The 15,777-nt window shown below is 36.1% G+C and overlaps 1 protein-coding gene across 1 annotated transcript in view; it reads left to right on the forward strand.

Moving 5' to 3' along the window:
* CHRM2 (cholinergic receptor muscarinic 2) overlaps nucleotides 1-8,641 on the forward strand; it is a 160,565-nt gene extending 151,924 nt beyond the window's left edge. Inside the window, exon 2 of the mRNA XM_065938926.1 lies at nucleotides 3,248-8,641. Coding sequence (XP_065794998.1) covers nucleotides 3,294-4,691 — 1,398 coding nt within the window. The 5' untranslated portion in view covers nucleotides 3,248-3,293 and the 3' untranslated portion in view covers nucleotides 4,692-8,641. The remainder of the gene's footprint in view (nucleotides 1-3,247) is intronic.
* The last annotated feature ends 7,136 nt before the right edge of the window (nucleotides 8,642-15,777 follow it).

Below are 15,777 nucleotides of genomic sequence, written 5' to 3' on the forward strand. Positions count from 1 at the left end.
AGTATCATTTGGTAAATTAAGATAATAAGGGGGAAAATATATGTTTTCTAGAGTTGCATATCTAGTCAAAGAAATAGTACAAGCAACTTGAACAATTTTGAACAAGTTCTAAAGGAGAAAAGGAGGAATGGGATGTGAGAAATAGAAATGAAAAGAAGGAAAACATTGATAAAATTAAAATGAGGACCTTGCAGAGACTAATGAGGATGTTGGGTGTAGTCTAAGGAGTATAATCAACTCAGCTTTCCACTTGACATTCAAATAGCTCTAGATAAATAGATGAATAAGAGTAACAGAACAGAATAAAATGATATGAAGCATGATATGGAAGCAGAGAAGGGGAAAAACACAACTATTAATAGTCCAAGAGCAATCAAAAGGGTTTCATAGAGTTGATGATGTCTGAAAGCTGAATAGGAGGCAGACAAGTGAAAAATGTGAGGCAGTAAAGATAAAGGGATGTGGGGAAGATGCTTTCAAGATAGGAGACCAGGATGGAAAATGACATGAAGACGTTACATACAATGTTGTGTTTAGATAACTTCTCGTGCAATTGCCTTTAATGTGGAATATTTAGGGCTTCTAAGGTGGCGCTAGTGGTAAAAATAACCTGCCTGCCAACACAGGAGACATAAGAGACATGGGTTTGATTCCTGGGTCAGGAAGATCCCCTGGAGGAGGGCATGGAAACCCACTCCAGTATTTTTGCCTGGAGAATCCCATGGACAGAGGAGCCTGGCAGGCTACAGTCCATAAGGTCGCAAAGAGTCAGACATAAGTGAAGTGACTTAGCACACACACACACGTGGGATATTTAGGGGGATTCTGAGATACTTCTGGAAAGATGCAGGGGGGAAAGATTGTAAATTTTATCAAAGACCTAATTATTTTAAGGATACAAGTAAGTAGGACCAAATATAAGGAAATGGGGCTGAAAATGGGAACAAGGTACAATTGCAAAAGATACTTAAGAGGTAGAGTTGACAGCTCATGGCTGCAAGAAGTGTGGGAGAGGCAGGAGGCCGGGAGATGGCTCAGAATTTTAACTCGGTGGTAATAGGATTCACTAGAAATGAGTAAAGCAAAATATGGAGAATTTTGGAATAAAATGGACTAAAATAACTAAAATTTTTATTCCAAAATTTTGGAATTTTGAAATAAAAATAAGTTCCATCCCATCAAAACTATTTTCCTTGTTAAACTTTTCCTCCAAGGAAATTACCCCAATAGTCCAACCAGTAACATCCAATAATTTTAACAATGGCAGATGAAGAAATGGTTTCCAATGTTTGTGTTTGCATTTTTTCTTAGTCTATATTAATTTGTCTTTGGGTGACTGATTTGGGTGTCTTTGACTTTGAAGGAGCCTTAGAATGATGACTTAGCGTCAGCATGGTTGGTCAAGGAATAACTAAACCAACTCCTAATGACAACATGCTTGCATTTTTAAATTGTGAGGTTGAATATCTTTTCATATGATTAAATATTAGCATTTAATTTATCTTTGATCTAAATGTATGTTAATGTTTTAGATTGTTAGTCTTTTCATCTTTCCTTATTTCATTTCACAACTTTTTATATTAAGGAGATCAGGTAACTTTGTAATCATGTGCTTTTACAAATATTGTTTCCCAATTTTTATTTTTACTCTTTTATGCAAAAATTCCAAGTAATTTATATAATGTTTACATATATTTTCCTCATGGCCTCTGAGTTTTGAGTCTTATTTATTGAAGCCAAACTCCTCCTAAGTTACTATTTTTTAAAAAACATACTTGAAGATAACTTGCTTTCTAAGAATAATCCAATTGTTTAGTTGCTATTTGTACTATGAAGGTGCTTAGCTGTTGATTTTCTACATGAGTTTCAGGGAACACCACTGTCCCATCCATATTTATTTTTAAGTAGTGGGACGTGAGTGGAGATTTCTGAATCTCAAAATGACAACAAATAATTTCTCAATAATGCTTACTTTCTGATCCATGCAACTGGTTGATTTTGTCAACATGAGCTACTTTTTCCTTCAGATGTTGTGTCTCCAGAAACGTCATAGCTCATTTGATAAACTCAACTTTCTTTCCTATGTCCCTTACGAAAGATTGCTCAATTGTCCCCAGACTTCAGTGGTATTATCTGAAAATGGTGAACGTGTGTTTATTTAAACACAATAGGGTTGGGCAACAGAAAGTGCACTCGAGTTTAATAATTGCTTCTTTACCAACCCACCATGCCACCAGAGCATATGCCTCTCAGAGGCAAGGATCTTGTCTTAATCATCAAGGAATACCCAGAGTATAGCACAGTGCTTAATCCAGAGTTGCTTAATAGGAATGTGAGGACAGAGTAAATGAGTGAATGGTTGAACAAACTAAGGTTCATAGTCTTATCTCTATCACTGACCTAATATGTGACCTTGTATAAATTAGTCTTTCCAGGCTTCAGTTTCCTGTTCTGCCAAACAAATATAAATTCTAGCCTGACTGTATCAGAGATTTGCCTGAAAGAACAATAAGGTGATAGACTTGGCACTGATTTGAAAAAAATTCAAAAAATTGATATAATCATATCAACATACATTTAATAAATAACTTCTTTTTTAGGATATGGAATATTGCTAACTACAAAGAATATGCTAACTATGGGACACTAACTGCAATTGTAAAATGAAGATCAGAAAAAATAATACTTACTGGGGGAATGCATTGGCTAATAAAGTATCATGATTATCTTTCCTATATTATTATCATTATCAGTATTATTATGAAAAAGAGCAACCAGGTGGAAAAAGTCACACACTCAATATTGACTATAAAAATCACACACTCAATACCTGTTTTATGCTTCCTCCACAGTTTTGTCCTCCTATTGGATTATTAGTCTTTATGTCTATACCAGAAAGCTCTTGGTGCTTTGGAAAGTTTTATGTACAATTTTGGCCTATTTAATTCAATTCATCAATATTATGCTCAGTTAAATTGACTTATGATAGACATTCAGTTTTAGATATGAACACATTCAAAATGTTATCATACTTCAAATACTTTGCCAGCCTGAAAGGATCTTTTGAATCTTTCATTGAAAGCTTTGCTTTTTATGTGGGGGACTGAGGTAGGTAGTCACAATAAACATGTAGGAGAAATAAGGAAGATTTTGGAGCAAAAAATGTGATTCAAAAGGGAGAAAATTGATGTATTTTAAAGCAGTGTTTATATTATGTATTTGTTAATTTTATTCTATTTCCCTACAGGTTTAAATGTTTTTTGACTACTTGGCTACTGATTAGAGAACACAAAATGAATAACTCAACAAACTCCTCTAACAATGTGGCTCTGACCAGTCCTTATAAGACATTTGAAGTGGTTTTTATTGTCCTTGTGGCTGGGTCCCTCAGTTTGGTGACCATTATTGGGAACATCCTGGTCATGGTCTCCATTAAAGTCAATCGCCACCTCCAGACCGTCAACAATTACTTTTTGTTCAGCTTGGCCTGTGCTGACCTCATCATTGGTGTTTTCTCCATGAACTTGTATACCCTTTACACTGTGATTGGCTACTGGCCTTTGGGACCTGTGGTGTGTGACCTTTGGCTTGCCCTGGACTATGTGGTCAGCAATGCCTCAGTAATGAATCTGCTCATCATCAGCTTTGACAGATACTTCTGCGTCACAAAACCACTCACTTATCCCGTCAAGCGGACCACGAAAATGGCAGGTATGATGATCGCAGCTGCCTGGGTCCTCTCCTTTATCCTCTGGGCTCCAGCCATTCTCTTCTGGCAGTTCATCGTAGGGGTGAGAACTGTGGAGGATGGGGAATGCTACATTCAGTTTTTTTCCAATGCGGCTGTCACCTTTGGCACGGCCATTGCAGCCTTCTATTTGCCTGTGATCATCATGACTGTGTTATACTGGCACATATCCCGGGCCAGTAAGAGCAGGATCAAGAAGGACAAGAAGGAGCCTGTGGCCAACCAAGATCCAGTTTCTCCAAGTCTGGTTCAAGGAAGGATAGTGAAGCCAAACAACAACAACATGCCTGGAAGTGATGATGGCCTGGAGCACAACAAAATCCAGAATGGTAAAACTCCTAGAGATGCTGCAACTGAAAACTGTGTCCAGGGGGAGGAGAAAGAGAGCTCCAATGATTCCACCTCAGTCAGTGCTGTTGCCTCTAATATGAGAGATGATGAAATAACCCAGGACGAAAACACAGTTTCCACTTCTGTGGGCCATTCCAAAGATGAGAACTCAAAGCAAACATGCATCAAAATTGTCACCAAGACCCCAAAAGGTGACTCATGTACCCCAACTAATACCACCGTGGAGCTAGTTGGTTCTTCAGGTCAGAATGGAGATGAAAAACAGAACATCGTTGCTCGCAAGATTGTGAAGATGACTAAGCAGCCTGCCAAAAAGAAGCCTCCTCCTTCCCGGGAAAAGAAGGTGACCAGGACGATCTTGGCTATTCTGTTGGCTTTCATCATCACTTGGGCCCCATACAATGTCATGGTGCTCATTAACACCTTTTGTGCACCCTGCATCCCCAACACAGTGTGGACAATTGGTTATTGGCTCTGTTACATCAATAGCACTATCAACCCTGCCTGCTATGCACTTTGTAATGCCACCTTCAAGAAGACCTTTAAACACCTTCTCATGTGTCATTATAAGAACATAGGCGCTACAAGGTAAAGCATTGTAGAGAAGAAAGGTAGTCAAGGGGAGCCTCGTGAAAGGAAACAGAATAAAAGAGCTCCTAGTTTTCAAATCTCTGCCATTGCACTTTATAGTCTTATCATGGAATGTGCAATTAAGGAGCCCAACAGGGACACTCTTTGGTGCCTATGCTCCAGTTTGAGAAACTTGTACCTTATAAACCCTGTCAGTTGAGGAACAATGAGACCATAAAGGAGACATGTTGGAATTGTGGATTTAAGAAGTGACCTATGCTTTCTTGTACTCTCTTGAAGAAGGGCTTCTGAATCTATAATTTTATCTCTGCACAAAAAGAATAATAACCTCGCTGTGTTTTTTCATTTTTGTGTTCCCAAGTGAAAGGCCACAGTTACAAACTAACGTGGAGACTTAAACATAAAGAAAGCCATTATACAATGGGGAAGTGAAGAAACAAGATCAAAAAAGGATATAGAAATGGCCTCCAGGGTGTTAAACATATATTATTCTTTTGTTATGATTTTATGTGGAGAATTGCAACATAATAAATGCTTACCTTTTTTATCTTTCCCCTTTCCCATCATAAAAAGAGAGCAAACAAGCGAAAACTTAGCTGGATTGCATCATTATTTTTGTCATATGGCATTGGATTTTTTATTGCCATGTTTTACACTGTGTAAGTGAAAAATCTGCAGGACTTTCACTAAATACAGAGACAGTCACGAGAAAGGGTATTTCAGCCCTGCCCACTGTGTCTTTTGCATTCTTTTGGGGTATAACACTGTGAGGATTTAGTTCACTTATGATTGTTTATGTGAAATATCTTTGCCAATCTGGTTTTATACTAAACAAGCCCCTTATTTTAATAGAATAGCCTACCTAATATATAAACATGCTTAAGAAGCCAAAGTCAATTTTTTTAAATGAGGTTTCATCAAATTCAACAATGGTCATTTTTTTCTTTTCTTTTTTTTTTTTGAGAAAGTTTACTGAGGCCAGGTGAATTTTGAGATAAGAAAATAGAAGGTTGAAAGGGCATCCTGTTTCAACCTGATCTGCCTGACCTATGTATGACATGCTAACTTGTAAAACATGAACTCCTGGCCTTTGCAAGCAGGAATAAGATGCTGCTTTATTCATCTGGAATCTTAAATAGGATTAAGCTATTCACATGACACCAATGACTTTGGGGTCAATCCCAAGAGAATAAGACTTTCTCGTCAATGCTTGCTAAAAGATGATATTAAATTTATAGTCAAGTGAAATTTATCACTGTCTTATGACCTGTGGAGGGAAAAAAAATAGAGAACATTTACTGAAACCACATGTTTTGTATTCCTCAAATTATCAATTCCCCTTAAAGTTTTTTAACTTCAAAATTCTGTTGATAGAAGTAGTGATCTTTATGGAAGAAATGTCATGGATAACTAAACAGGCCAAGCAAGCGCAACAGAACCTGAGAGAGAGTAGGTGTCTGCACCTGTGCCCCTCCTCACCATTTTTTAGTTCTAGACCACAGAAAAATCGGATCAGGAGCAGTTAACCTGTCTGTGTATGATTTTTTATTGTACCTATGCCACTTCTCACCATTTTTAAATTCTAGACCATAGAAAAGTCATATCAGGAACAATTACCCTTGTCTATCTAAGATAGACATTTTTATTGGGATCCCAAATAAATATACAATTATATTGATTCAAGCTTAGTTATTTTTACCCCTCAACTTTTTTTCTTACAGTATTTCCTATGGTCTTCCAATCAGATTTTATAAAGATGGTCCAATCAATAGAAATCAAATTTATAAAACCCTTTCAAATTTCATATTTTGCATTTTAGGGTTATGGACTCTATGATATCTTGATCAGTAGTAGCCATGTGAGTTGCATGATGAATTTGTCAGTATTAGACTTTAGCACTTTAATTAGAACTATTTTGTGTGACTTGCCTCACTGATGGCATCTCAACAATTTTAAGAGCTGAAAAAAAAATAAGCACAAAAAAAATAACAACAAAAAAGAACAATTAGTAAGAAGCAAATTGCCAATAATTTTTGTACATAAGTTATCTTTTATAAAATAACTTTCTGTTTCAATAACTTCAGTCATCCCTCCCAACCAAATCTTCTATTTGTAAACATACAGCATCAGTTAATACTGGTGTCTTTATTCTACCTTAATATAAACTTTTACATTTTAAATCCATATTTATTTTTATTTTGTTTCTTCAAGTAAATGCATCAATTGAGGGGAAAGTACATCAAGCAAATGGGCTGTTTGGTTTCTTATATACAAAACAATTGACTGGCTGAATATTTCACTTATTAACTTGTGCTGTTACGATGTAGATTCAGCTTTAGTTGGGTTGAACTCTTTGGATTCAAGGATTGAGGATTTTGGATTTGGGTCTTTTTTTGTCTGCTCTAACAATCCAACTCATCATGAATCAAACTGCCTCTAACTCTCCATTACAATTTCATTTTTTCCTTTCTTCTGTTCTTCATCTTCACCGTATCTACCACAACCTCATTGAAAAAGAAATCACCAAAAATTAAAGAAAGGAATTGAGTATAGACTGATACATCATGGATGCTTTGTCAACTGGAATCAGAAAAAGTGAAAAGAATACTGAAAATAGTAGATGATTAGAAAGATGTGGAGACTGTATCCAGAGGCTTGCATTAACTATTTACTGGATTTGTTTATTTCAGTGGCTCCCAGCCAGGGACCATTTTGCCTCCCAGGGGACATTTAACAATGTGTGGAGATATTTTTGGTTGTCACAACTCAAGGGAGGGCTATTGGCATCTAGTCACTAGTCTCTGGGGATGTTACTGAACAGCTTACAATGCACAGGGTAGACCCCGCAACTAAGGATTGTTTGGTTCAAAATGTCAGCAGAGTCAAAGTTGAGAGATCCTGTTTTAAGGAATTCTAGAGCTTGCTTTATATAAGTGGGAAAATAATCCTGTATCACTATTAGGACATCAATGCAAATTTTTCATCTGTTTGAAAAAGGTAATTTCACCAACCACGTACCAGACACACTGTCATCCATTGAGTCTGGTGTATTTGTAATTTACAGATTGGAAGCACAGGAACATCTGCATATCCCAAATCACCATACCATGCACACAACACATTGTTTCCAACATTTTAATGTCCAATTAGGATTGCACAGAGTCCAGTTAATTGAAGTAACTGGCTATTAAAATGGTTGCAATTGATATGGTCACTTTCTATTGGAGCTGCTGTTTTTCCTCTCAAAAACATTAAGAGCCTCTTTCATAAACAACATGATTCATCTCCTTTGTCTTCACTGGAAAGGTAAATATCTGTCAAGAATTTCTTCTTTCCTCATAGCAATAATGTAAATATCCAAGAGTGGTCTTATAAGAAGAGTTTAAGAATGTGAAAAAGCCAGTTCATTTCTTGAAAAAAGAAATGATTGCCTTTTTACCAGTTCATCATTAATTTAATGCCACCTCCCCAAGTGGTAGGACAAAGTCATCAATATAATAAGTCATGTAGGATATGCTTTCTGGTGAATGTCAAAGCTGGAGTTTCCACATACTCCTGGCTCTTTGTCCGTTCACTGCTTTTTGGCCCTAAAGATATGACATTGGGGGAGATGGGAATTCAAAATGATGGCAACATATACTTAGAAATGCAATCTACTTTTATTTTCTCCTACTAGTTCACAGGTAGTTGCCTTTTCCCCAGTTTGATAGTATCCCTTTCAACAACCACAGCACTGGTGTTGCAAATAGATTAGGGAAGCACCCAAAGCTGGATGAATTGTGCAAAGTGTATTTTCAGCATGTATATACAATACCTTGCCTCTCAAATATGCTTCTCTTAAAAGGGTGCACGCTACAGCATGAACTGTGTGCATATTTAATGTATCTTCCTGGAATATGCTGTACGCTTAATATACATATTCTATAAATAAAGTAATAAAATGTATAATAGAAATACATATTTCTGTATGCAAATAAATATATTATACACAAAATTTGAGTATGCAATATGGTGTTCGTGGCTTCAGAGTGACAAAGGTAGATTTTATACACCTAGTTTTAAAAGGAGTATTTGCTTTTGAAGGGAGACATTAAAGAACAGCTCAAACTCTACCCATATTACTATTATACTGTTTCATAATCTTTGAAAACACGGCGTTTATTTTAAATATCTCTTGGAGGAATATATTAATAAACCCTTGCTGGTGTCACCCCACATGACAACAATGCTCTTTGCCTCTGTGTTCCTGATGGTCTTCCAGCTATATTCTTCCTGGCTGTTTCGGTCCCAACAGCTGTGTTGATCTCACGTCTGATTGCCTGATGAGATTGCAACCAGTTCATTGACATACAGCTTTGCTCTCCTCCAAATTAACTGATTTTTGTGAAATAAAAAATAATCATCCTGGGAGGGAAGGATGACCTTCAGAATGTTTTACACTTTGAAAAACAAGGAAAAATTGTACAAGCACTGTTTGTTACAAACCACTCTTTTTAGTCTGGGGGCAATACAGCATCCCATACATTAATGCCAAAAAGTTGTGACGTAGTATGATGTTGAAAGTGTCTCTAAGAAATTACAAAACACATGGTTTGCTTCTAAGTGTCCTACATCTTCTCCATAGCAATTCTCATCCTTCCCTCGGCACCCACTCAACTACCTGCCCACATTCCTCAGAACGTTTTCTTTGGTCCGTTAGCATGAATCCATACCTAGGGAATTTTATGACATTAAGTGATAGTGGACACGAAGTCTCAAGAGGCACATGCATTTTAATACAAAAAGCATAAACACTGAATATTTGAAAGATTCGTATTAGTCTTTATATACCAAGGCATGAAATGAGAAATACGTTTTCCAGTGAGCTCTAGATTTGTTTGAAATTCGTGGCATTATTGGATGGCTACCCACTGCTGAAATTTTACCTTCTGTCTCACAGTGTCCACCCTTGTGAATTACTGTTTCTTATGGAAACCAAAATTCCTGGAAAAAAAGAAAAATGATGTTTTCTGTCAATTCTCATTAGCTTCTTATTGTTCCAGTGAAATGTTCGCTTTTAATTTTTTAGAATTTGAATTGAAAATTGTATTGATGAATTGTCAAATGCTATTCCTGACTAGGTGGTTGAAAATACTGAGAGGAGAAAAGCGTCTTGCCATCATAATGAAGAAACTTCCACTTTATAGCATGTATGTCTTTTTCAACCAAAAATGGAAGAAGCATAATGTGGTAAGTTGTAGAAAATGGATATTTAAGTAGTGACATTCTAGAGTGTCTATTCTTTGACTTCTTAAACAGACACACGCCCAGTAAGTCATGGGAAGCCATGAAGACAAATGGGTACTTGCACCATTTACCCAGAAGTTCATCTGAATACTTCAATTATGCATTTACTGATAATGCAGATATGTTTGAAAGTCATCTAGAAGGATTTTTTTTAATGAGTATTGTTTTCAAGTTAGTACTATAAGATAAGTGATGATGTTACTGAATAGCTCATCCACTTTTTTTGGGCCATGCTATTTAGTATACAGGATCTTAATTCCCTGACCAAGGATTGAACCTATGCCCTCTGCATTGATTGGGAGCATGGAGTCTTAATCCCTGAACTGCCAGGGATGTTAGTGAACAGATTGTGTCTGTGTCCAGAAAGAATTATTATGGATTGCTGAGGTGGATGATTTAAATCTGGATAATAGTTGGATGATTTATATATTAAAAAGTTATAATTCACTTTATCCTTAATCATCTTCAGCACAGTGAGTCTTGCTTTTCTTACTGCTCTTGTATGTAGAGCGGGTACTTAAAATTTGTGATGATATCAGTATCTTTACTAGGGCTGTATTATATTACAGCCTTAACGTCAGCTGTTCTCAAACTTTAGCCTGCAATAGAATCACCTGCAGATTGTTGAGCCCTGTTAGTAGATCTGAGGTGTGATATGAGAATCTGGGTTTCTCATAAATTCCCAACTGATCCTGATGAGGACTGCACTATTAAAACAACTGACTTTTGAGTCTAATGAAAAGTTTCACCAAAGCATTATGATAACTAGCAAAGCATCTGTTATTTATGGGAATAATTTACATTTAAAACATTATCCACAGGGGAGGAAAGTTTTTATTGGACATAAAGTCTATTGCCTACTTATAAATAGATTCTTCATATTTTCTATCTCTTGAGAAACTTTGCCATGATATTAATATCAGAGTTTTAAAATAATAATATTGATATATTCACATAAAGATAAACTAACATATCAAATCTTTAAAGATAAAAACAGCAAATGCTTGAATTCTGTGATATCTCCAATAAAAGATACTTTAGACATACACTTATATGATGTTCTACATCATGTATTTTTGCATAGATATGTATGCAGATACATTCTCCTTGTAAGTGTATTCAGAATAAATCATTCCATTATTACATCATTTAGAATTAATGGTAATTAATTGGCAATTTAGAAGGAATTCTTCAACCTCTGAACTTCCCTGGTGTCTCAGCTGGTCAAGAATCTGCCTGCAATGGGAGAGACCTGGGTTTGATCCCTGGGTTGGGAAGATCCCCTGGAGAAGGGAAAGGCTACCCACTCCAGTATTCTGGCCTGGAGAATTCCATGGACTGTATAGTCCACGGGGTCACAAAGAGTCAGTCACACCTGAGCGGCTTTCACTTTCACTTTCTTTCTTCAATCTCTTCTTAATATACATACACAGTCACACATACTCAGACACATACACACACACACAATGGTACACAGATATATATACAAAAATACACACGCATACAAACACACATTTTACCTTGTACTATATATCTTGACGGTGCCCAGAGGCATAAACTTTCTACTACTTCCAAAAGCATTTGAAACTCTGCTAGAGAAGATACTGAACCCTCAGGTCAGCCAAATGATATTGAAGGAAAAAAAATCTGTCTCCTCTGTGCTATGGCCAGTAAACTAAAGAATTTTTTCATAGCCTTTAGGATCTTATGAGCCTTAGCTTTGTGTCTGCCACCAATATATTCTAGACACCTGAAAGCCATCTTTTCAGTGCATGCCGGTGATTAAATGGGGTCATGGTGAAAAAAGGTGCCCAAAATACACTATAGCACCTAGAAGACACATCTACAAATACACATCTTCATGATGGGTGCCTCCAAACAGTCTATAGCTGTACAACATGATGCTTTTAATACCAATGTGACTATCTAGAGAGCTGAGTACAAGAAAAAAAGTGACAATTTCTCAGCACATTCCTTCCAAAATCCCTCTCAGACATTCTTTTTTAGGTTTATAGCTCTTTATACCTCTGAATGGTATAAAAAGTTAGGGGTGATAATTACTTTGAATATGCAACAGATGGTCAAATATTCAAAATGTCTGTTATCCTGAAAAACAAACAAGACTGGAATACAAGTCTCATCTTCCAGAAAAAGGAAAACTATCAACCAGATTATTTTTGCTTTTCTCAGTATTATCATTATTCTGCTTATGAATAAAGAAGTACAAGAGGTCATTTAAAGGTCAGACAGTAAATGGCTGAATAAAACCATTTTACTTTTTCTAGCCCTACATAGAAGTAATAATATAAAACAATGTTTTTACTTAAGCAGAAAAAATAACCAAAAGGAATAAAATTAAGACTGAACCAGGAGCAATAAAATAAGGAATTCCAGTGAGATTTAAAAAAAAAAAATCTTACTTCTAAGCTCTCTTGAAGAATAGCAATACCTATTTAATAGAAATTCTTTTCTTTTTCCAAATTTTCTGTAATTTTTAAAAAATTTTTACTTCATCTCTTTTTGATATTTTTGGTAAAGTCTTCACTAACATTGCTTTAAAAGCAATCTTTGTAAATATTTTCAGAGGGAAGCACAAAAATTATTGTTTCCCTGGCACTTGTTTTGATTTTTGCTGTGGTTGACATTGCTACACCAGAAAGCAAAAAGAATTTTTGGAAAACTGCTGTTAATGATACATATGCTTTAAATATCAAAACAAAACAACAGAACAAAAATATGGACAATGGGCAAAAGAATAGCTGCAAATTTTTTTTAAAAATGCTTTGTAGAGGATGGTTTTCATTTGTAATTATTACTGAAAAGCATGGTATTGATTACATCTGTGGTCTTGTGGGCCCTCTCATAACCGTTCACAAGGGGGTGGACCTGTGAAGAGGTCTGGACATACCTGTCTACCTAGTTTTAACCCAGGCCCTGTGGGGATGAGCGGACACCGCCATCAGCTGGGGACTTGTCATGATTAAGTATTGGACCTAAATCTGGAAGCCTGCCAAGACTTTTGTTGAAGACAATGTGTGAGAAGTCTGTATGATCACAAGCTTGGAAGGACTGAGGAAGAACAAAAGTCTGATTTCAAGACATGATGAAAAAAGGCTTATGTTCAATGTGCACATATCTATGAGGAAGCAAATTTTAACAGACAAATAGTCTTCCTTGACCAGGTACAGGTTAGTTTATGTAACAGGCAAACTAGGATGATATGGTTCCACCAGCTTTAATGATTCCTGAAAACTTGCCATGACAAGGGAACCTGGTATCTTTCTTGCATCCACTGCTTTGCTTTTTTATTTAAGAGTAAGAAATATAAAATTCTTTAGAGAGAAATATACACATGGTGTAGAGTCTTAGTATTTTAAAAAAGCTTATATTAAAAACACTTAGATGTTCTGCCCATTTTTTGAGTGGGTGATTTGTTTTGATGCTGTTAAGTATCATAAGCTGTTTGTAAATTTTGGAGACTAATCCCTTATTGGTCACATCATTTGCAAATATTTTCTCCCAGTGTGAGTGTTGTCTTTTCATTTTGTTTATTGTTTCCTTTGCTGTGTGAAAGCTCTTGAGTATAAGTGAAAATGAAGTGAAAGTGAAAGTCACTCAGTCATGTCTGACTGTTTGCAACCCCATGGACTATACAGTTCATGGAATTCTCGAGGCCAGAATACTAGAGTGGGGAGCCTTTTCCTTCTCCAGGGGATCTTCCCAACCCAGGGATTGAACCCAGGTCTCCCACATTGCAGGCAGATTCTTTACCAGCTGGGACAGAAAGGTCCCATTTTGTTTATTTTTGTTTTTATTTCCTTGATTCTAGGAAATGGGTCAAAAAAGATGTTGCTACAATTTACATCAGAGAGCATTCTGGCTATGTCTTCCTCTAGGAGTTTTATAATGTCTGCTCTCACACTTAGGTCTTTAATCAATTTTGAGCTTATTTTTGTGTATGTAGTTAAGGAATGATCTAATTTAATTTTTTACATGTGTCTGTCCCATTTTCCCAGAACCATTTGTTGAAGGGACTGTCTTTCCAACATTGTGTAGGCTTGTCTCTTTTGTCATAGATTAATTGACTATAGGTGCATGGGCTTATTTTGGGGTTTTCCATCCTGTTCCATTGATCTGTGTGTCTACTTTTGTGCCAGTACCATATTGTTTTGATGACTGTAGCTTTGTAGTATAGCCTGAAGTTAGGGAGCCTGATTCCTCCAGTTCTGTTTTTCTTTGTTCTGTATTGCTTTGACTACTTAGGGTCTTTTGTGTCTCCAAACAAACTTTGAGATTTTTTGTTCTAGTTCTGTGAATAATGCCATTGGTTATTTGATAGAGATTGCATTGAATCTGTAAATTGCCTTAGGTCATATAGTCATTTTGACAATATAGTCATTTCTTTCAATCCATGAACATGATATATCTTTCCACCTGTTTATGTCTTCTTAATTTCCTTCATCAGCATCTTATAGTTTTGGAGAGCAAATCTTTTGTCTCCTTAGATAGTTTTATTCCTAAGTATTTTATTCTTTGTGATGTGATGGTAAATTTAATTGTTTCTTGAATTTCTCTTTCTGGTCTTTTGTTGTTAGTATATAGAAATGCAACAGATTTCTGTGTATTGATTTGTAACATGCAATTTTGCCAAATTCATTGAAGATCTAAATAGACATTTCTCCAAAGACATACAGATGGCCAATAGCACATGAAAAGATGTTCAACATCACTAATTATTAGAGAAATACAAATCAAAATACAATGAGATACCACATCAGATGTTATCTCATTGATGAGATACAATGAGATGATAGATAGAATGGCTGTCGTCAAAACATCCACAAACAATAAGTGCTGGAGAGAGTTTGGAGAGATGGGAACCCTCCTACACTGTTGATGGGAATGTAAATTAGTACAGCCACTATAGAGAATAGTATAGAGCTTCATTAAAAAACTAAAAATAGAGCTACCATATGACCTGCAGTCCCACTCCTACACATATATCTGGAGAAAAACATGATCCAAAAGGATACATGCACCCCAGTATTCATTTCAGCACTATTTACAATAGCCAAGACATGGAAGCAACCTAAATGTCCATTGACAGAAGAATAGATGAAGATGTGGTCCATGTATACAATGGAATGTTACTCAGCCATTAACAAGAATGAATAATGCCATTTGCAGCAACATGGATGGACCTAGAAAATGTCATGCTGGGTGAAGTAAGTCAGACAGAAAAGGAGAAATATCATATGACATCCCTTATGTGTAGGATATAAAAAGAAATGATACAAATGAATTTACAAAATAGAAAGAGACTCACAGACTTATAGAATGAACTTATGGTGGCCAAGGTAAAGGACTAGTTAGGGAGTCTGGGGTAGTCATGTGCACACTGCTATATTTAAAATGGATAACTAACAAGGACCTATTGGATAGCACATGGAGCTCTGCTCAGTGCTGTGTGGCAGCCTGGATGGGAGGGGGTCTGGGGAGGATGGATACATGCATATGTATGGCTGAGTTCCTTTGCCGTTCACCTGAAACTATCACAGTAGTGTTCATTGGCTATACCCCAGTACCAAATAAAAAATTCAAAAGAAGAAAAAAAGACATTTAGATTTATGAGAATTCCAAATCCCATAATGAGAATGTTTAATAATGGCGATGCACACATTAAAGTAGCTGAAGACTGTGTATTCTCCAAGAAAACATAAAGAGCATGTTTTATTCTATAAATTGAATAATTGCAGTTTTGATAGGATTTTAGCATAATACTATATAATATTGCTATAAAT

This window comes from Muntiacus reevesi, chromosome 6, assembly GCF_963930625.1.
Source record: "Muntiacus reevesi chromosome 6, mMunRee1.1, whole genome shotgun sequence".
Taxonomy (NCBI): Eukaryota; Metazoa; Chordata; class Mammalia; order Artiodactyla; family Cervidae; genus Muntiacus; species Muntiacus reevesi.